This window comes from Mirounga angustirostris, unplaced genomic scaffold, assembly GCF_029215605.1.
Source record: "Mirounga angustirostris isolate CCGP_5_RB_7025 unplaced genomic scaffold, mMirAng1.0.hap1 SCAF_1, whole genome shotgun sequence".
Taxonomy (NCBI): Eukaryota; Metazoa; Chordata; class Mammalia; order Carnivora; family Phocidae; genus Mirounga; species Mirounga angustirostris.
This window is the reverse complement of record NW_026991709.1, coordinates 207,065,434-207,087,938: the sequence shown is the minus strand read 5'-3', so window position 1 is coordinate 207,087,938 and position 22,505 is coordinate 207,065,434. Positions and strand designations below refer to the sequence as shown.

The window sequence follows — 22,505 nt, the reverse complement described above, 5'->3', positions numbered from 1 at the left end:
CCAGTGAATTTTTCACTTTAAAATGGTTCATTTATGGAGGCACCTGGGTGGCTCAGTTGTTAAGCATCTGCCTTCGGCTTGGGTCATGATTCCAGGGTCCTGGGCTCGAGCCCCACATCGGGCTCCCCGCTCAGCGGGAGGCCTGCTTCTCCCTCCCCCACTCCCCCTGCTTGTGTTCCCTTTCTTGCTGCCTCTCTCTGTCAAATAAATAAATAAAATCTTTTAAAAAAATGCTTCATTTATGTTATGTGAATTTTGCCTCAATAAAATAAAACGGCTGGGATTAGTGGGTTCCTGGAGAAGAAATCAGAGTCTTTCTTGGGGAGAGATCTCCTTGGTTTGGGATGAGGCACTAAACAGGCCTGTGTGGCTCTAAAATGGGAGGCAAGGGGGGGGGGATTTGGCTGGACGCATTTGTCCCCTAGGAGCCTGTGGCCAGGAGGGATGATGGACTTCCCAGTGTGACAAGGCCTGAAACTCAGTTTGGGTTTCCTGGTGTGGATAATGACATCACCCTCTGACACCCACACCAGCTTCAGGGTAGGGAGCTTTGGGAAAGGAAGGAGGTGGGGGAGAGAGGCCACTGGCTGCAGGAGAAGGGAGGTGACCGGAAGAATGAGAGCCATGCAAAATCAGGGACATCTCAGGGTGGTGATGGAATCCCTACTGTGTGAGGAGGAGGGCTCAAACTGTTTTATATGGATGTTAAGGGCAAGAAGGGCCCAGAAAGTGGGAGGGTCTAGGGACACCCAGGCTCCAGGCACTTGGGGACAGGCAGGCCAGTGATCACATTCAGAACACAATCCCACTGTTACTCCCAGCACACTCATTCAGAGATGATATGTGAGGTAGAACATGATATACACACAATTAGCTAGAATGTCGATGTGGGAAGACGTGTTCCTGGTGGGCAGGGAGGGGCCTGGCCTGGGAACCAGGCTCTGCACTTGGCCTATGGTAACCTTGAGCAAGATCATTCTGCTTTCTGGGCCTTACTATCCCCACCTGGAAAAAGGCCATGTCATGCTAGATATGTGCCTTTTAGATACAGCGATGGTCAAGCACAGTGCACCCAGATTCAAATGCACATCACACAAATGCTCATCAAAGTGACCTAAGTGAGCATAGCCACTCACTCAGGCATATACTCATATCACACTCACAGTCCTGTCCAAGTGCACACAGACCAAATCACACTGACACATGGAGGTAGACAACCACACAGACATACACACAAATATCCAGTCATGTTGTCACAAAAATAATAGCCACACCTAGAGAGAAAACCATCACAACACAGAATCATACATACAGACACACGATCGCACAGAATACCATTACACAAGCTTACAACTACACAGACAAGAAAGCACAAAGACATTCAGGCACACAGCCACAGCCAGTTACAATGGTACACAACCGCCCACAGACAATCGCCCCACAAAGTCGTAGGCACACCCACATACAGATACATAGTCAGTCCCGCACAATCACAGACCTAGGTGCAAGAAGCAACAGCGCACGGAAATCACTACAAGTCACACACACCGTCGCTCAGGGCTACATGTGCTTCCTGGGATGGACTAGCAGCTAGGTTGGGCTGAGTTCGCCCACTGGAGCCCCCCCTCTCCCCCTGCTCCCCACAGCAGCCATTAGAGGAGACATCAAGGTCTGCCCTCCAGGCTCCCAGGACTCATTTTTCTTGTGCCTCAGTTTCCTCTTTTAACTCCAGAATTCCTCCGGACACGGCCCCTGCAACTGACCAATCAAGCGTGGGCCAAGCCCCCTCCTAGGGCCAATCAGGACAGGAACACAGCCGGCCAATTGGCTTGGCGCACTCACCTTCCGCCCCTTTCCTGTTCTGCTTCTTAAAGCCTCTAACATGCCTTGGCCTGGGCTCTCACGTCTCCACAGGCAAGGCTGCCGTGGCCCTTTTAAAAGGCAGAGCCGAGGAGGAGCCGGGTCTTCGCACACACCAATGAGAAGCCCCATTCGGCATCCGCCCCTCCCACCCCCTCCAGAGGTCAAAAGATTTTGCCAGTCTTACTGTGGACTGTACGGTGAGCCGGGAGGCGCCAGGTAAGCACCCGCGAGAGGGGCGAGAGGGGTGAGTGGCGCCAGGGCCCGGGCCTGCCGGTGGGAGCCACTCCGCTCTGACGCCCCTGCTCCCCCAGGTTGGCCGTGGTTGCTCCGCTTGCCCGCCCGCTGCCCAGATGGCCTTGAGAAGGGTCTCCGAGCGGCTGTTGAGCCGTGGACCAGGCCTGAGCTTCCTGCACGGGTGGGGCTCGGCGGCGGCGCAGACTGGTCAGTGCCGGGTCGGGGGCAGGGTGGGGAGGGTGGAACTGGAGGCGTGGGGGACTTTTCCGGAGTGACTTTTCCGTCCTGTGTTTGCAGAAAAGGGCGGGAAGACACAGAACCGAGCGACTAAGTGTAAGGACCCCTCCTTGCGCCGGGCGTCTGTGGCCCTTGTCCAACTGTCTGCCCAGGGTGGGCTCTGTCCCAGAATCCGAGGGCTGCCCTGGAGGGGAGGCAGGGCGTGGCAAGGGCCAGAGGCTTCCCGGAGAAGTGCCGTCTTGCCAGTGCTCTTTACTGCCCACATCCACCAGGAGCCAGTTGGGAGTGGCGGAGTGGGGCTGAGGATTCCAGGAGAGGAGGGTGCGGTGGTCGGGTGGGCTGGGCCGAGTCAAGCCCCCTCCCACTCTCTGCTCCCTGTCCCAGCCTCGCGTCCTGAATTTGACTGGAGAGACCCGCTGGTGCTGGAGGAGCAGCTGACAGCGGATGAGATCCTCATCAGGGACACCTTCCGCACCTATTGCCAGGAGCGCCTCATGCCCCGAATCCTGCTGGCCAATCGCAACGAAGGTGCTCCGGCGGGCGGGTGGGCACCCTCCACTGTGCACACCAGCTCTCCCTGCTTTAGCTGGGTCCCGGGCCCCTTCTGTCCCTGAGATGGGGGCTCCACTGGGCTAGGGCTGGGCCTGAGTTTGGGCATCCGTCTTTTCCAGTTTTTCACCGGGAGATCATCTCAGAAATGGGGGAGCTTGGTGTGCTGGGCCCCACCATCAAAGGTAGGGACAGATTTATCTCCACACTCTGCAGTCCCCACTGTGTCCTGGAAAGCCCCTTCTTATCCCTGAGCCTGAGTTTCCCAGTCTGCAAAGTGAGGCTGTTAGTTATCCCTCCATCTGAAAGTGGCTGTGAGGAAAAATGAATAAACCTTCAAACTAGGGCCAGCTTGGTGCCCCCTCCTTGGGCACCCCTATAGAGCTCTGTCTCTTGGGCCCCAGGAATCACACTGGTTCCAGCTGGGCAGGACTTTGTCTCCCATTGCCCTGTCTTCCCTCCCTCTTGCCCCCCGACCAGGGTATGGCTGTGCTGGAGTCTCATCTGTGGCCTATGGGCTCCTAGCCCGAGAGTTGGAGCGGGTGGATAGTGGCTACAGGTCAGCAATGAGTGTCCAGTCTTCCCTTGTCATGCACCCCATCTACGCCTATGGCAGCAAGGAGCAGCAGCAGAAGTACCTGCCCCGGCTGGGTGAGCAGTTGCCCGTAGAGCCTGGGGAAGGAAGACCGCCACGGTGGTCTGGAACTTAGGAATGGGACTGTCCCCAGAGCCTGCCTTCTGTCCCCACCTCAAGGATAGCCCCAGTGGCCACCCAAATCCCCTGCCAGACCGTGGGCCTCACCCCTACCTCTGATCCTGACTGACCCGTCCTAGGTCTCTCTTGACTCTGCCCTCTTCTTACCACCACCATCTCCCTCCCGATTTGCTGTGTTCCCCCACCCCAGCCCAAAGTTTAAAGTCTTAATTTCTTGACTGGGTCCACAAGGCCCCCCATGAGTAGGCAGGCCTCTGCTGACCATTCCACCTCATCTCTGGCCATTCTCTTGACTGCTCCTCCTCAGCCAGACTCAGCTACTTGGCATTCTCCAAATGTACCACTGTGCCTTTGCACATCTGTACCCTCACTGGAACCACTCTTCTCCACCCTTCCTCCTCCTGCTTAACTCCTTTTCACTGCCTTCAAGACAGATTATCTCTTTCCTGACTCCTGTGGGGCCCCTCCCCATCATGGCATTGTTACTGTGGCCGGGGGGAGGAGTGTCCCTGCACACCACCACCACCTGAGAGTGCCATGGGGACAGAGTTGGGTCTGCCTTTGGCCTGGCTTGATGGGGAGGCTGACAATTTTCATTTGAGGAGATGAGTGGGGGACAGGCAGACTTGTGACCCTGTCTTGTCCCTGCAGCCAAGGGGGAGCTCCTGGGCTGCTTTGGGCTCACAGAGCCCAACCATGGGAGTGACCCTGGCAGCATGGAGACCAGAGCCCACCACAACCCATCCAACAGGAGCTACACCCTCAATGGGACCAAGACCTGGTGAGGGGTCTGGGTGTCTCAGGCAGGTGGGCAGGGGCAGGGGGGAGGCGGCCAGACCCTCACTGCCTGTCCCTCCCCCCAGGATCACCAATTCACCTGTGGCCGACCTGTTTGTAGTATGGGCTCGGTGTGAAGACAGCTGCATTCGGGGCTTCCTGCTGGAGAAGGGGATGGGGGGCCTCTCAGCCCCCAAGATTGAGGGCAAGTTCTCCCTGCGGGCCTCGTCCACAGGCATGATCGTCATGGACAGTGTGGAGGTGCCGGAGGAGAATGTGCTGCCTGATGTATCTGGTCTGGCGGTGAGCAGCGGCCACCTTGGGAACTGGTATCAGGTCACCTGCTGGTTCAACTTCCTTGGGCAGGCCCCATGCTGGGGACCCAGTCCCTGTGCTTGCGGAGCCCACACACAAGTGATTCTGAGAGCTTCTGCCTGGCTCACTGATGTTTGGAAATTGCCCCTTCGGGGTGACTATTTGCTTATGCTGGCTCTGCCGAGGACACATACAGGCCTGAACCAGTTTAATCCTTTGATACATGTGCATCTTTCTGTCTCCTTACATCATCCCCTAGATCTGGGCATCCAACCCATATCCTGGGCTGGGTAGACTTGTGTGTGCATGAGCTTTGGTGCCAGGACCTTGTGTGATTGAAATGGCTGCCCTGAATCCCTCTGGATTATAGTGACTGCACGTCTGGGGAGGGGGCTTCCCCCAACGTAAGTTAGTTCTGCCCAGGGCCTCTCAGCTCCTGGGTGTGCTGAGGCCTCTCTCTTGACCCTACAGGGGCCCTTCGGCTGCCTGAACAATGCCCGGTTTGGCATCGCCTGGGGCGTGCTCGGAGCCGCTGAATTCTGTTTGCACACGGCCCGGCAGTACACCCTGGATAGGTGTGTGGGGCTGCCATGAGATCTCTTGGGAGGTGTGGAGGGGGCACGGGCTCCGTCCCTTACCCTACCAGTGACTCCTCCTCCCCTGCCTACCAGACTTAAGTTCCCCACTCGGTGAAATGGCCGGGGAAGTCCTTGAGCAGTGAGGGGCTGACTGCTTGGTGACATTGGTGATACTGAGCAGTGACAGGGCGAGGGTGAACTCAGTGAGGACTGAGGCAGCCTGGGAAGGCTTCCTGGACTGGGGGGGTGAACATGTCCACACTTACCCTGAACTTGCCCACTTAGGATCCAGTTTGGCGCCCCACTGGCCAGGAACCAGCTGATTCAGAAGAAGCTGGCAGACATGCTCACTGAGATCACGCTGGGCCTTCACGCTTGCCTGCAGCTTGGCCGCTTGAAGGATCAAGACAAGTAGGGGCTGTGTGTTGGGGGAGCTGGGGGCAGGCAGCAAGGAGGGGACCCTGTGCCCCTCCTGGACGTGGTGGTGGCTGGTCCTGGGGAGAAAGGTCTTTCGTGCCTGGGGGCCCCTTGGGGACCTGTCCCTTCTTTCCCTCTTGGCCTTGATGGGACAGGACTGACTGCCTGTCCCTTACTGGGAGCTCAGTGTCTGCTGCTGTGACTATAACTTGGGGAATTTTCTCCCCTGGCTGGGTTTGCCCAGGGCTTAGGGATGCCTGGGGTCAGTTGTGATCCCATACTTGTGTGACATGTCTCTGCCACTCCCAGGGCCACTCCGGAAATGGTCTCCCTGCTGAAGAGGAATAACTGTGGGAAGGCCCTGGATATCGCCCGCCAGGCCCGAGACATACTAGGGGGGAATGGGATTTCTGATGAGTATCATGTGATCCGGCATGCCATGAACCTGGAGGCTGTGAACACCTATGAAGGTAGGGGCTGGGTCTCTGGGGGGAGGAGTGTCACAGTGGCCTCACTGTCTAGAGAAGAAGGGTGGGGACAGCACGCCTGAGTCCTGCTCCCAGCTGTCATCACTAGCAGTGTGACCTGGGGCAAGTCCCGCCCGTGTTCTTCATCTGGAGTGGCTCACAGAGGGACTGGGGAAGTGAAATGCTCTCAGTCCTTTCCCCCATGGTGATTGGGAGGAGGGGTGCTCCCCAGATTGCTTTACTATCTCCTCGGGCATCCCCGGAGTGGGGCACAATGCCTAGTGAGCTGGTGGGTGCCAGGGAGCAAAAGTGCAGCTACACACAGGAATCACCACTCCATTTTATGTTAAGAGGAAAAAGAGAAATCATTGTCAGGCTGTGGTGTCTGCACCTGGCGACTGGTTGTAACTTGCATGGGGCCCAAAACCCCTTTCCTCACGGGAAAACAGACATGGAAAAAGACAATTAAAAAAAAAAAAGTACAATCTTGTGTGAGCCAGGCAGAAAGAGGGAGAGATGTAAAGGGGTACAAGTGCTCATCTTGGGGAGGAAGTGGGACCACGTTAGGCCTGAAGGGAAGTGTAGCAGCTTGGGCAGAGACAGTGAAATAGCTTCTGTGTGCTATTATGGATGGGACATTCCAGAAACAGCAAGAGGGAGGGTTGGGGTTGGGGGGATCCTACTGGTGTGGGAATGACCCTGAGGACAAGCAGAGGGGGGCCTTCAGGGAGTTTTATGCAGGGGAGGGATGGGGTCAGATTTGCACTTTGGGAAGTAAACATAATTATTTTGCTCCATAAAAGGGAGGTAGTAATCTCGTCCACCCCGTTCAACTGAGGAAGAGCAAAGGAGAGCACTGAGGCTTGTAAAATGTTACCCAGACTTGAGAGTGAGATGGGGGGTGGCGGCTTTAGGATGGGGGAGATCAGCTGGGACGAGCAATTTATCTGATGTTTGCTTTCCCATCACTTCTGTAGGTAAGAAAGGGCCTGACATATCTCCACAGAGCTCATCAGCTTTCTCAACCTCTGTGAGAAAGAAGCGTGAACGGGTTGAAAATCAAACGTTTAACCAACTGTGCAGGGTTGGGTGGGGTGAATCTGCCAAGTGTGGAGAGCACCAAAGCTGGGCCCATTGCCAGGGCTGGACTTGAAGTTTTGGGTCTAGCACAAGGGTTCTAGGGCTTTTTTTTTTTTTTTTGGCCAAGATGCATTACAGAACTGTGAAAAACAATTTTCTCGGCATGGCCCAAATGGTGGCCTCTTAGCCTTCTCTTGGTGGCTGTCAGCAAGAGGGGACTCTCTCCTGGTAGCTCTCAGCATTCGCCATCTTTGTGGGCCTGTTCTTCTTCCAAAGTAGTAGCCTAGGGGGAGGAGGGACACGAAGATTGACTTTAAAGGGAGGTTGTGAGCTGTTCAGACTCCAAACCAACTCTGTATTTATCTTGTCCAGGCACTCATGACATTCATGCTCTGATCCTTGGAAGGGCAATCACAGGGATCCAGGCGTTCACGGCCAGCAAGTGAACATACTTCACCCGGGAGCCCAGATGGTCTCAAGCTCCTTCCCAGGGAAATGCTGTGCTCTGAGCTTACTCAGGGAGGTGGCAGATGGAGCCAATTTTTATAGTGGGAAGTGAGAGACACTGATTCTTAATTATCAAAATTTTCCCTTTGAAGTCATTCAAATGTGTTCCTTAAAAAGGAGATGGGACTCTCTGTACCAAGTTTCTCAACCCACTTTTAACCGTGGACGGGGATGGATTCCACTTATCTTGGAACAGAAGCTTCTCTTGACAGGGGAGCAGGAAGAGGGAAGGAGAGTGACATGGAAACAACCTCTGGTGTCTGACTGAGCAAATCCCCCACACACCAAGAGTTCACTGTGTGCCCTCTGACCCTCCCATCTTGAGGGTAAGTGCCTTACGCTGGATGTTGGAGCAGAATGAGAGTGAAAGAGAGAATAATAAAGTCTGCATGTCTGACCCCAAGGTGTGGGCCACATTTAATTGTAACCACCCACAAAGTCATTTCAGTCACAGGAAAAATGTGGGAACTGTGAGGTGACTGGATATGTGGTAGGGATTTCTCCCTTAAGTAGTGTGGCCCGTGTCAGAGTCTTGGGCTCTGCTGTAATAACCCTGGATAGGCACTGACCGGGGCTTAGGGCTGTAGACACTGTCCTTTCTGTCCTGTCACCACAGAGCTGACCACACAGTGGTGGGAAATAACAACTGTCTAGCTTCTCAGCTCAGACACACCGCCTCAGAGGGAGCCTGGGGCCACGGGCGAGGTGGCAAGAGCATCAAGGGTTTTGCAGTGATAGTGGCCCCTGTGGGGTTTAGGGCTGGACACGGCGCTAACATCCTTGGTTTGTGCTGACATTTCCTTTCGTCTTAGCCTTCTTCAGGTGGCACCCACATGCATGCATTTAGTCATACCTCAGGCTGGATGCACAGGTCTTTGTACACTGTCTCCACGGTGTGGCACACTTGTTTGAGCTCTGTTTCCAAATTGCTGATCTTTGTCATTTTCTGGGTGAACTCTTGGAGCTTGTCCTGAATGATCTTGTTATGGTGATTATAAATCTGATACATCCTCTCCTCTAGCTTTTCTGTCAGGTCTGAAACCTTTTAAAAAATAGAGCATGTTTTATTTACGAGGCATCATAAGACATTTGTTTTAAGTGGCTTGCTAAGATTTCTGCAACTTATTTTATTTATTTATTTTTAAAGATTTTACTTATTTATTTGACAGACAGAGACACAGCGAGAGAGGGAACACAAGCAGGGGGAGTGGGAGAGGGAGAAGCCGGCTTCCCGCCAAACAGGGAGCCCAATGCGGGGCTCGATCCCAGGACCCTGGGATCATGACCTGAGCCGAAGGCAGATGCTTAACGACTGAGCCACCCAGACGCCCCTGCAATTTATTTTATAAAAATGGTAAAAACAATTCCAGTGACTGGAAGTGAAATTGCCTATATATTGATTTTATTTTTTTTTTAAAGATTTTATTTATTTGACAGAGAGAGAGATAGCAAGAGAGGGAACACAAGCAGGGAGAGTGGGAGAAGGAGAAGCAGGCTTCCCGCAGAGCAGGGAGCCCGATGCGGGGCTCGATCCCAGGACCCCAGGACCTAATGGCTGAGCCAACCAGGTGCCCCTTGATTTTTTTTTTTAAAAGGAAGATACAAAATTATGTATATAGTACAGGCTCAGACAGGTTAGAAAGAAAATACGCAATGGAAACCAGAAGAAAACATGTGACAAAGTAGCCTCTGAGTAGTGAGATCATAGGAATGTTTTCTATCTTTTCTGCTATGTTATACTCTTCTCTACTTTCTAAGTTTTCTCTGATGTACCAGGTGTGTACTGGTAGGGATGGGAGGAGGGAGAAGGGAAAAAAGTCAGCCTGTCATTGAAAGATGCATAATATGTGTCCCATATGTGACCAACAAGCTGTCCCACTCATAGGATTCATTATGCATTCTGAAGAAACATCCAGGACAATCATTAATGTTGGACCTGAACATAATATCTGGCTTTGTTAGTAGACACTTTAAGGCCCCGCCATGTCAAGGGAACCTTACCCTCCCATCACGAACCATTCCACTTTCTTTTTTTTTTTTTGGAAAGATTTTTTTTTTTTTTTAAAGATTATTTATTTATTTATTTATTAGAGAGTGAGCAGGAGAGAAACAGCATGAGAGGGGAGAGGGTCAGAGGGAGAAACAGGCTCCCCGCTGAGCTGGGAGCCCGACGTGGGACTCGATCCCAGGACCCTGGGATCATGACCTGAGCTGAAGGCAGTCGCTTAACCAACTGAGCCACCCAGGCGCCCAAGATTTTTGTTTTTAAGTAATTACTACACCCCACGTGAGGCTCAAGCTCACAACCCTGAGATCAAGAGTTGCATGCTCTGGGGCGCCTGGGTGGCTCAGTTGGTTAAGCGACTGCCTTCGGCTCAGGTCATGATCCTGGAGTCCCTGGATCGAGTCCCGCATCGGGCTCCCTGCTCGGCGGGGAGCCTGCTTCTCCCTCTAACCCTCCCCCCTCTCATGTACTCTCTCTCTCTCTCAAATAAATAAATAAATCTTTAAAAAAAAAAAAAAGAGTTGCATGCTCTACCGACTGAGTCAGCCGGGTGCCCCACATTTCTGGAGGACAAATGGGTGTGACAATGCAGGCTATGCCTCAGCCCCTACTCCCATGGCCATCAGCCCTGGCATGAAATAAGAGGGGTGGGCTGTGGTTGCAGATGGACCCTTGTTCCTCATCCTGGCTCTTTCATTTGGGCAAATTATTTCCAAACCTTACTTTACCATCTATAAAATGGGTCTGATCTCTTGGCAGGACTGTTGTAAGGGGGAAATGAGGTACTATTTGCAGCTTGCTGAGCAACAGGCCTAGAGCCTCAAAGACACTCAGCAGCAGCTCATTCCCTTCCTTTTTCACCCTTTACATAGGACTCCTTCCCCCTGACCCCTGGGGCTTTGCAGTGTGTGGGAGAATCTGTCACCTTGATCTTGAGGCTGTCCCTGAAGTTGGTCATGAGTGCGTGGTCCTTCTGTCTGCTCTCATTGATGTTTTCAATCAGCTCCTGGGCCCTCTTCTTCAGGATGTCGATGTTTGACTCCAGAGAGGAAAAGTAGGATACTGACTTCCCTTCTAGCATCATCAGCCGGCGGTTGGCACTGGAGGTGGCGATAGAGGGGCTAGAAACCTGACTTCTGAAAGTACAGGAAACTGAGGTCAACACCGAACTCTCCCAAGAGTGCTGATCTGAATTAGCTCTATGATGGGAGGGGAACCAGTGTTGTGTGTCTCCTGTGGGTGACGCTTGCTTATTTCATTCACACACTGCCCTGAGAAGGCAGGGACAGCATCTCCATTTTATAACTGAGGAAACAGAACCAGAGGTACAAACAAAATCCACCTAAAGTTCCAGAACAGGGGTATCTGCTGGACTCCAAAGCCCACTATCATGTTATTACACCAACTTGTTGCTTTGAAATGAGTGTCAGTTATACTCTTTATAGTATATCAACAACTATAGATTTGGGCAAAGATTACGTTAGGTGTAGAGCCTACTTTAAATAAAATATTTAAAAACAAAGAAGTGGAAATTGTGGGTAATGCAATATGAATGAAACTTCTGCAAAAAAAAAAAAGTTGCACTCTTATTAGCAGACCCCTTGGTGTTTTAAATTAAGATAAAATGTTTAAGGTACATCTTCCTCCCTCCCTCCCTCCCTTCCTTCTTCTTTCTTTCTTTTTTTTTTTTTTGTTCTGTATCTCTGCTTTATTTGATCTGTAAGCACTCTGTCTGTCAGGCACGGTGCTAAGCTGCACACCTTGTCTTGCTGCATCCTCTTGACCATGGTTTGGGGTTGGTCCACTCAATCATCTTTACCTACCTCATAGCTGAGGACGCAGAGTTGGTGTGTCACTCTCCCAGGGTCACTGGCCAATGTGTGATAGAGCTGGGTGTGGCACCCAGCTGGCCTGACTCCCCAGCCCATGTCCTGCTGCCCCTGGGTCCTCAGTTTCTTTGCCCTCTGAGGTCCTTCCAGCTCTTAATGGCTGCAACTCAGAGGTGCCAACAGAACAGTTCCTGTATACACCAGTTCACAAGCAACCGTAAAGTTGGCCAAGACCACAAGCCAGGCACTGATTATTCAGAAAATTACATCTTGATTTTGGGATGCTTTCTCCATAAAACTATTTTTCTTGGTGGTTTCCTGACTGCCTAAGCTCTTCCTTTTGGTTCAGGATACAAGCACAGTAAAACCCCTGAGCACAGGAGCCTGGGTGGCCAGTTCTTGTCTGCATGAAAGTTCTCAGGTCCAAGACTTCAGCTGCGTCCTGGTCCTTGAGTACTCCTTGCCAGATCGCTTCCTACCTCTGTGGCTTTGTGCTTGCTCTCTGACTTGACCTGTGAGACCGAGCCCACACCAATGCTTCCCTTGAGAAGCTGTCCATGACCCTGTGCCTGTCTCTATCACTGCATGTGCTTGTCACAGATTCTATCCCTATCTCCCCAGAAGGCTGTGTCCTGTTTATCTCTGAATTCCCAGCACTCACCACATAGTAAATCTTCCATTGTTTGTTGAATGAATGAAGGACGCCTTCCATCTGATCTATTCCGCCCTCCTCTGGCCTCATACAAAGCATGCAAGTTCATCAGCCTCCAAGGCAAGACACATGTGTGTGGTCAAGGCATTTATCAAGACGGGAAAGTGTGTCTCTGAGACAGATAATCTATAGCAAAGACTTACGTCAGCTAGAAAACAATAGACAAACTAAAGCCTTCCTGAGCATTCAGGACAAAGGTTCACTAAGGAGTTTATGGCCTCCTAGCTTGCAATTACTGCTTTCCTACAGGGAAGTGAGGCAGAAGGAGATTAATTCAGACCTGGGACACATATTTTCTTTTTTTCTTTCTTTTTTTTTTATGATTTTATTTTTAAGTAATCTCTACACCTGACTTGGGGCTCAAACTCACAACCTCGAGACCAAGAGTCCCATGCTCTACTGACTGAGCCAGCCAGGCCCCCTCACCCCACACACTGACAGTTTAACTTTCAGACTTCTGTAACATTTGGATGCATGTGAAAAAACACAAAGTGGATGGCTCTTGAAAAGACAGCCATGCTTTGCATGATGATAATGGAATTGTGGACATGGGTTCAAGAAAACCTTTTGTTTGACTTCCTTGAGACCTCAGCACTGACTGCCCTCCTGTTCAGCCTAAACCAGGGGCTCTATCACTACAGTCTTCAGCTGGGGGCCTCAGCCCCCTTCCCTTCACCCCTGTGTCACACCCACACCAAAACCCCACCCTGGCTCTCCATAACCAAGCATCGTATCTTTTCTCAAACTTAGGAACTTGAATGACACTGGAGGAAATAATGATCCTGTGAACAGGGTCACTGCAGAGTCTAGCTCTCTAGCCTCTGGGAGGTCCTCAAGGTCACTGGGCATCCTGTCTGTGCTCTGGTCACCTCCTTCTCTCATTCTTACCAGCCATTCCAAACCTTCATAATTCTCCTGTCCCTGACTGCACACTTGCCTCCCCTCACCCTGAGGAGATACAGAAATAGTGCAGGCCAATAACTTCCTCCACTGCCCCCCCAACAAATGGATCCACAACCACCCTTCCTCTTTCCAAACTCCCTATTTGGCAGGCAGGAAAAGGGTTCCATGCCTCTGTGGGGCTTCCAATCCCATTCCCCTCTGTACCTCACCCTCTTCTTGTACCTTTGACCTCTCCCTTGGGCTGACCCATTCCGGGACATGTCATCCTCAGTTTTACATTTTAAAACAGCACACATATACACACCCCTCCCCTCAAACACGAGGTATCCCTCAGCCAGCCTCCTCCTTCTTTCCTCCCCTTCACAGACATGTAGCTCTTCTAGAAAGAGCTGCTGGCACTTTCTGAGCACATTTTCTCACCTCTCACTCTCTTCTCCGCCCACTGGTTCCTACGCCAGTTATCAAATGAAGCGTCTCCTGCCAAGGTCCCCAGTTGCACCTGGCAGACCGTAATTCCCTTGACCTACTGGCTGCAGCTGGTGCTACTGACCACCCTTCCCTGCCATTCCCAACAGGTCAGCGTTCCCAGGCTCTGTTGCTGGCCTTGCTCTCTTCTCTTCACACCATTGCTCACCCCATCGTTCACACCCTTGCTTTGAAGCCAGGACCCCCAAACCTCTTCCCTACTGGCCTTTCCTGAAAACCCCCACCCACCACCTCACAATGTATAACCTGTCATTCCCCAAAGGCACCCTTGTAGCCAGTCCTTTTTCCTGCCTATATCCTGCCTCTTCTAGAAAGTCTTCCCTGGCTGAGTTACATGCACACAGCACCTACAGTGTAAGGGCCTGCACCTCAGCCTCCCCATGTAGTCTCTGGGAGGACTGGGCCATGTGTCACTCATCTTCATGTCCATAATACCTACGCCTCATGATAGGAGTAATAAAGGGGCATGGAATGAATGAATGAATGAATGACTAGCAAGGCTTTCAATACCATCCACCTTCCACAACCCCCAAGTTCATCCTCTGCCCATACCTGTCTCCTGAGCTCCCAACAATGTATCTGACTACCTCCAGGCCCTCTCCACTTGGCTGTCCCAGAGGCATCTCAAACTCCAAATAGGCATACCGACATCGCCATACTCCTTCCCCTTCTATGAATGACACCAAAAGCCCCCTGGTTCCCATGCCAGAAACTTAACAGTTAGCCTGGAGTCCAGCTTCTCTCTGTCCGCCACATCATGTCAGAAAATCCTCCCTTCCACCCCCTTAATCTCTCCCAAACCTATCATCTCCTCTCTACCTAATCACTTGCAACTCCACACCTATCATTTCTCACCTGGTCTCTAGGGACCTTCGAAACTGCAATCTGATGTCCTACTCCTGCTTGACAGCCTGAGAGCCCCCACCTGCCACAGGATCAAGTAAACTCCCTCACACAGCACACAAGGCCTTCCAGGGCCCTGGCTGCCACCTTCCCTTTCCACCCTCCACTCTGAGCAATTTGGAACATTTCCCATCACCAAACCCATTAGCCATTGCCTGAAATGACTTTCCCTTCCTGCAACTTCACCATTCGGAGTTTCTGCTAGTGCAGCCCCACAGCACCTCCGCTTACTAATCACAACACTGCCACGGTTTACACACATTGGTTCCTTCCAGGACACTGTGCACGCTCAGGGTAGGGACGGCATTCTATGCATCCCAAAGGCGCACAAATATTCACTGAATATATAAAGGAATGAACTTCTTCCAGAGCCATGTGTAACATTCCCACTCACAAACCTCCTTGTACCCACAGTTGCTTTGTCCCAACTGTGTAAGGATCTGAATTTAAAATCAATGATAAAAACAGGTGCTTCTTTTTTATGCAATTGCTAACAACCTGCTTGCACTGCTAACAGTTCAAAGTCGCTCCTTTCTCAGGCTCCAGGGATGAGGCTGGAATGGTTTTCATGGCAGCTATGAAAATGGTGAAAAATCACTTGAATTCATCTCATTCAAATTTTGTTGTGGTACAAGGGCCTGCATCAGATGTCTGCAGAGAGCTTCTTGATTTTTTCCAACCTCTCCTTTGGGGATTTCTTTCTTTCCATTTCATTTTTCTTAATACTCAGCAGCTGCATATTCATCAGGATGCTAATGAATCACAGGCTTCCCTGGGCCTGCATTCACCAATTAACTTCAATAAACAAAATGCACGATGTCCTCTTCACTGGTTTCCTCCATTCCCAGACCTGCTTCTGTTGCCCAACCCTGGATGGGGGCCAGCAAATGGAAGTAGGCCCAACAAAGCAGGCCGGGTGTGTATGGCCCCATGGAGGGGTCCAGCAGGGGGGGCTTTGGGGTGGGGGTTGTGAACACTTCACCACGCTCATCTATTATAGTCTATCCTTCTAAGGAGTCCCTAATTCAGCTGCGAGGATTAGGACATAGTTTCTGAGCAGGGCCCATGCTGGCAGGGGGCCCGGGTACGGTGAGGAAATGGGTCTAAGTGAAGAGACCATCTGTTCACTCCAGGTAAAGCTGTGATTGGCAGGCGTATGAGCCAGAGCCACCCGCTGGTGGGGCCCTCCCTCCGTGGCCTCTAACAGATATACAAGTAAACAAGCCGCCAGCCACTTACGACCACCGCAGGCGGCAGTCCCAGGAGGGAGACAAGCTAATCAAACATTCAAGGAGGAACACAACAGAATCTCTGGTGCTTGGGCGAAATGAGGTTTTGCTGAAGTACAGCCAGGAAGGGGGAAGGGGAAGGTTTGAATCAAAGCTACTGAGCCCGTTCCTCACCCTCTGCTTTTCTTTCCCGAAATGTGTTCACATTTTAATCATGTCGCAGAGTGTCTGCTGCTGGATCTATTAATTGGCCCTTGCACTGGTTCTAATCCATCTGTTTTTTCAGCCCAAAGCTCTAGTGGAACTCCTTGAAGTCTTTAATATGCAATTGTCTATGTCTTTTTGCCACTTATATCCAGGTCTAAATACCCTATTTGCAGGAAGATGATATCAAACAAATGACTGCAGTCATTTCCTTCTTTTTTCTGGTCTCCAATTGATAGTACACACCTAGAAACCATTCCACCTTGTAGTCTGCTTTACAACTGAGGAATCTGGAGGTCGGGGGAAGCTGGCTTTATACCTAGTCCTCAGGGCCCTGTCCTGAGCCTGGCCTTGTCTCACTCCTTCCCCAGGTGAGTTCATTCACCCCACAGCTGCCACTGAAACAGTGACTCCCACGGTGCCATCTCCAGCCCCTTGTCCCACCCTGAGTTCCAGGTCAGCAAGTCCAACTGTATGCTGGACATGTTCATATGCATGTCCCCAGTCACCTCAAGCTCAATAAGGGCAAAATGGAACTCATGTTCTTGCCTCTGCCACGGAAACCATTACTTGCTGGAAACCAGTCCAAAGTGGGGAGAAAGAGGTGTGCTAGTAAACATTTAGCAAGTGGCTCTCCGTGGGGGAGAAAAAAGGCCTGATTTGTAGTGTTTGCCAATTTCCACGGTGCAAACTCCCACTATAGCCAATCTCAAGCTACCAACATAAAATGGCTAAATGCTATATTGGGAAGAGCTGTGTAGAACTGGCTCTTGTGAGCTGGGAGGAGCCCGCTCCAGCACAACACAGCAGGGGTATCCCTGCTGCCAACACTATGCCTGACACACCGGCCTTTTCCGTTTGGTAGCATACTAGCCGGGAGATCCTCGGTTCATCCCCTTCCTCATGCCTCACTAAATGATCCCCACCCCCGTAACAGTTTCTCTCCGTCTGCTCTGCTGGATGCTACCCCCACAGGAGCCCCCCACCCGATCTCCCCATGTCCACTCATGCCCGCTCCCACCCATTCTCCACAAAGCAGCCAGTGTCTTTTAAAAACAGGAACCAGAACATGGCACTTCTCTGACACAGTGATTCGCCTCCTAGGTATCTACCCAAGAGAAATGAAAATGTATGTCTCTGCCAAAATTCATACATGGATGTTCGCAGCAGCATTACTCACAAGAACCACAATGCAGAAACAACTCAAATGTCCATCAACCAATGAATGGGTAAGTAAAACGTGGTGCGTCCATAATATGGAATATTATTCAGCCATATAGAGTAATGGAGTTCTGATACATGTTACAATGTGGATAAACCCTGAAGACATTATGCTCAGTGAAAGAAGCCAGTCACAAAGGACCACATAAGTGTATGATTCTGCTTATATGAGATGTCCAGCAGAAGCAAATGCATAGAGACAGAAAGTAGTGGTTACCAGGGGCTGGGGAAGAGGCAGACACCATGCGGACATGGGGGATGATGGTTAGGGGTGCAAGGTTTCTTTTTGGAGTGATGAAAATGTTATAAAGTTGACTGTGGTGATGGTTGCACAGCTCTTTGAATGTGCTAAGAACAGTTGAATTACACATTTTAGGTTGGTGAATTGTATAGTATGTGAATTCTATCTCAAGCTATTACCAAAAAAGTCCTCTTAATAAAGCCCATAGCTGACAAAACACCCTGTGACCTGGCCTCTGCCAAGCCGTCCAGTGCTCCTCTTGCACTCACAACCACACCCAGCCATACTGGCCTGCCTTCAGCTCCCTGAGCCAGAGGACCTTCCCATAAACTCTTCTCAGCCCCTCCCCCCACCCCCATGGCCACTCAACATCCATTCTCCCTTACCTTTTGATTCAGCATTGCTTCTTCAAGGGCGCTGTCTCTGGCTCCCCATTCGGGGCTGGCTGCCCCCAGGGGAAATGTTTTCCCAGCACCCCAATCTCTTCTGTGTCAGTACTTGTAAGTATCTGCCTCTCGGTCAAATGGAAGCTCTGGGAGGGTATGAGTGCATCTGTCCCGTGGACTTAGGGTATCCCTCTGCATCCAATCAAAATGCTGATATGCTGATCTTATGACTGTTTTGTGATCACACCAAGCTTATTCATATCTCAGAGACTTCTACTCTGCCTAGCATATCTGGGCCCCCTGAGACTTCCTGGCTGCTCCTTGTCAAGTAACCTCCTTAGAGCTCTTCTCTAACTACTCTAAACTCCCTATCACTCTAGTTGCTCTGTACTCTATTTTGTTTCTTCACAGCACTTGCCACCAGTTGAAATCACATTATTTTATTGTTATTATTATTGTCTATCTCTCTTTTTTAGAAAATCAGCTTGTCAATAGACCCAGAAGAGCCAACACAATATTGAAATAGAAGAACAAAGTTGGAGGACTGATGTTCCTTGACCTCAAGACTTACTATAAAGCTGCAGTGATCCAGATGGTGTGGTACTGGTATAGGAATAGATAAAAGATCAATGGAACAGAATAGAGAGCCCAGAAATAGACCCACATGTATATAGTCAACAGATCTTTGACAAAAGAGCAAAGAAAATTGACTGGAGAAAGGAGTCTTTTCAACAAATGGTGCTGAAATAACTGGACAGCCGTGGACAGAAGAATGAGACACAGACCTCATACTTTCACACAAACTAACTCAAAATGTAGCACAGACCTAAATGTCAAACACAAAGCTATCAAACTCCTGGAAGATATCATAGGAAAAAAATCTAGAGGACCATCTTAGATATAATATCAACAGAAAAATCGATAAGTTGGACTTCATTAAAATTAAAAACTTCTGCTCTGCAAAACACTCCGTCAACAGAATGAAAGGATATGCCACAAACTGGGAGGAAATCTTTGTGAAACACATGCCTGATAAAGTACAAGTATTTAAAATATACAAAGAACTCTTAAAAACAATATGGAAACAAACACCTGATTAAAGGGGCAAAAAATCTGGACACCTCCCCAGAAAAGACATACAGATGACAAATAGACATATGAAATGATGTGTAATTTCATATCTCTCCAGGAAACTGCAAATCAACACAACAATGAGATACTACTACACACTTATTAAAATCGTGAAAATCCAAAACACTGATAACATCAAGTGCTGACAAGGATGTGGAGCAACAGCAACTCTCTTTCATTGATGACAGGCACAGCCACTTTGCAAGACAGTTTGGCAGTTTCTTACAAAACTAAATATATTCTTATCATATGATCAAGCCATGGTGCTCCTTGGTATTTACCCAAAGGAACTGAAAACTTGAGTCCACACAAAGACCTGCACAAGAATGTTTATAGTGCTTTATTCAGAACTGCCAAAACTTGGAAGCAACCAAGATGTCCTTCAGTAGGTGAATGGATAAACAAACTGTGGGACATCCAGACAATGGAATATTTTCTTTTAAAGATTTTATTTATTTATTTGCGAGAGAGTGAATGAGAGACAGAGAGCACGAGAGGGAGGAAGGTCAGAGGGAGAAGCAGACTCCCCGCTAAGCAGGGAGCCTGATGCGGGACTCGATCCCGGGACTCCAGGATCATGACCTGAGCCGAAGGCAGTCGCTTAACCGACTGAGCCACCCAGGCACCCCCAATGGAATATTTTCAGCACTAAAAAGAAATGAGCCATGAAAAGATATAGAGGAACCTTAAGTGCATACTGCTAAGTGAAAGAAAGCAAGCTCCAAGAGAGCAGAAATTCTGATTTGTTCACTGCTGCATGCTCATCATCAGGGTCTGGCCAAAGCAGACCCTCAAGATATATTTGGTGAATAAATAAATGTACAAGACAAAAACTTGTTTTGTCATCCTTGATGCTGCTCTTTCAACTCCAACAACTAATCCATTAGCAATTTCTGTCAGTTCTACCTTCTTAAATATATCCAGAATCTGACTTGCATCACCTCAATAGATCCACCATGGGCCAAGTTGGAGTCATCTTGCACCTAGATGATTCCAATTGCCTCCTCACTGGTACTCAGCTTCTACTCCTGCCCTCAACAATCTATTCTCTATATGGAAGCCAGAGGGAGGCTTTTAACCTTAGTCCAGAGGACTTCAAACTTCTATAAAGGGCCAGATAGTAAATCTTTTCAGCTTTGTGGGTTCTGTAGTCTCAGTTGCAAAAACTTGACTGTAGAAGCAGCCATAGACAAGCGTGGCTACATTCCAATAAAACTTCATTAACAATAGTCCTTGCCATGTCACTCTATTCCAAACCTTTTCATGGGTAGTTAACACCCAAAGTCCCATTACCTGTCTGACTGTATCTCTTACTATCACCCTCTTTGGCTCCTCCAGCACAGTCCTCCTCCCAGACTTTGTAGGTGCTGTTCCTCTGTCTAGAGCATAGTTCTGCCTCATGGTTCACTCGTCACCTCCTCCACGAAGGCTTCCCTAACCCTCTGATCTAAACTGGCACTCTCTCCCTATTCCACCCCTGCCCCCACACTGCATTAGCATCTCCTGACTACTATATATTCCCGAGTTTACAGTCTGTCTCCTCCTCTAGAGTGTCAGCTCACTGCTGTGTCCTAGTACTTGGAACCATGCCACGCACATGGCAGATGCCTGACCAGTACGTGGAGCAAATGCACCCACAGCAGACTGGCAGCGTCTCGTGGAAGAACCGGGTGAACGAGAAGGACCCAGCGGTCTGTGTGGACCCGTCCTGCAGGGTGCTTCCTCACCTAGCTGACCCCCGACCGGCTTCGTCTTCGCGGCTCTCCTCGCACTGCTGTCGCTCCTTGCTCTCCCCCAGCGGCTGCGGCTGCTGGTCCTTGCATTCTACGTGGGGCATGTTCACCTGTGAGCACAGCCAGCGCTTGAGAGGCCAGAGAGGGAAGGGCGAGAAGGGGTCAGATACCCTCCCACCGCCCCTTCGGCCCCGGGCACCTCCGTGTGCCGCTCCGAAAGGCCGGGGACCCCCAGGAGAGGCGCGCGGGGCAGGGACAGGCACCATGAGGTCGGGGACGTGTGGTGGGAGGGCCTGCGCCTGGAGCGCTGGAGTACAGAGGCGGGGAGACCTGGAGGGGCTGGGGTGAGGGCAGAGGCGCCGGGAGGGGTGCTGGGCTCCTAACTGGTGTGTGCGGGGGCTCGAGTCCTCCGAGGAAGGAGACGAGGTAGGAGAAAAAGAAGAAAAGGGTGCGGCGCATGGATATCGGAGCCTTTGTCTACCCTGCTCCTGCCACGAGCCATGCGTGGGAGTCTGTCCTTCTGGCCCGGGCTGTCAGCGTGTCGGTCACACAGTCCCGTCCGTCAGTCAGGGCCTGGTCAGTCAGTCAGGAAATCGGGACCCGGCCAGGCGAGGGGTGGCCCCGATGGCAGGAGACAAGCGGCTGGGTTAGGGCCCACCAGGGAAGCCCGAGATCGCGGCCGTTCCCCGCCCGTCCGCCCGCCGCCCGCCGCCCGCCTCGCGAAGAGAAACAAGCGTCGCTTACGCCCTGTCGCTCCATCCTGTCTTTTCCCGCCTTCTCCTTCGAGCTCTCTGCGCACGCGCCGGCCCCGCCCCCCGGTTCGCACGGCCCCCGCGCACGTGGTGCGTCGTGTGCTCCTGGTCCCGCCTCTTTTTGAGAACTTGCTCGCGCAGCGGGGCGGAGCTGGCCGTTAACCGGCGGTTGGGCTGTCCCAGAGGCTGCGCGCGCAGCCGGCGCCGCCCGGGGAAGGGGTGGTGTGTGTGCGTGTGCGTGCCCATGTGGGAGGACCCCGGCCCAGACGTGGGTTGGGGGAATCGAGCGGTCTTTGCGTTAATTCTTAGATTTCAGTTTATCTGCGCTGAGCCCCAAGAAGTCCTTGCAATAAAAAATCCTGGCCGTTGCTGTTCTTGATTATGACCTGTTGTCTTCAGTGAAAAAATTTATGCAGTATCACCTTGAATCAGTTACCTGTGCGCTCTAAAACTGGTAGCTCCTTACAAGCATGGCGGGTCTGGCCTTTAGAGTTGGGCCCATATCCCTTACTAATAGTAGTAGTAACAATAATGCCTTAATAGTAACAATAATTGTCACCTGAGGAGCCACAGACTGGGAGAGAATATTGCTAAACATATATCTGAGAACTTACAGCCAGCATTTACAAAGAACTCTTACAACTCAATAATAAGACAACCCGACTTAAAAATGGGCAAAAGATTTGAATAGGCGTGTGCAAAAGTCCTGAGGTGGAAGCAAACTTAGTGTGCTTAAGGAGAAGCCGGGCCTGGTGGGGAGGGAGAACAGGGAATGGGGATAGCTGTGGGTGAAGGATCAAAGTTGGGCAGGGGACCAAAGCAAGAGGTTGGGGTTTTGCTCCAATTCACTGGTCAGCGTCCATGTGGGAGAGGCAGCAGGAATCCTGTGCAGGGCTTTGTCGCCTGTCACACAATGACCAGAGCACCCATGTTGACACTACATTCTGGAGAATGTGGTTTGAATCCGGTCTCTTACCAGCGAGAGGGGCTGGGGGCGGGGCATAAAACTGCCACTCATTCTCAAAATCCAT

At 50.9% G+C, this 22,505-nt stretch overlaps 2 protein-coding genes across 5 annotated transcripts; one reads left to right on the top strand and one right to left on the bottom strand.

Annotated features, from left to right (window-relative positions):
- Nucleotides 1-1,923: 1,923 nt before the first annotated feature.
- GCDH (glutaryl-CoA dehydrogenase) lies at nt 1,924-19,825 on the top strand. Of its 4 annotated transcripts, XM_054504899.2 has the most exons (13): nt 1,924-2,079; nt 2,175-2,304; nt 2,395-2,430; nt 2,719-2,862; nt 3,006-3,068; nt 3,364-3,534; nt 4,250-4,379; nt 4,462-4,678; nt 5,162-5,265; nt 5,554-5,679; nt 5,995-6,155; nt 17,115-17,239; nt 18,335-19,823. In XM_054504899.2, the coding sequence occupies exons 2-13, from the start codon at nt 2,214-2,216 to the stop codon at nt 18,377-18,379; spliced, it is 1,413 nt and encodes a 470-aa protein (XP_054360874.1). In that variant the 5' UTR covers nt 1,924-2,079; nt 2,175-2,213; the 3' UTR covers nt 18,380-19,823. The 4 variants fall into 4 exon arrangements, with proteins under 4 accessions (XP_054360874.1, XP_064426200.1, XP_064426204.1 ...); XM_064570130.1 differs by lacking the exon at nt 2,395-2,430 and having other exon boundaries at nt 18,335-19,825; XM_045862920.3 differs by lacking the exons at nt 17,115-17,239; nt 18,335-19,823 and adding an exon at nt 7,605-8,136 and having other exon boundaries at nt 1,925-2,079.
- Nucleotides 8,587-21,481, bottom strand: SYCE2 (synaptonemal complex central element protein 2). Its single transcript, XM_045862921.3, has 4 exons — nt 21,467-21,481; nt 20,717-20,832; nt 10,670-10,844; nt 8,587-8,781 (listed from the first exon to the last, which is right to left on the bottom strand). Exons 1-4 carry the CDS (start codon nt 21,479-21,481, stop codon nt 8,587-8,589), a joined length of 501 nt encoding a protein of 166 aa, XP_045718877.1.
- Nucleotides 21,482-22,505: the final 1,024 nt, after the last annotated feature.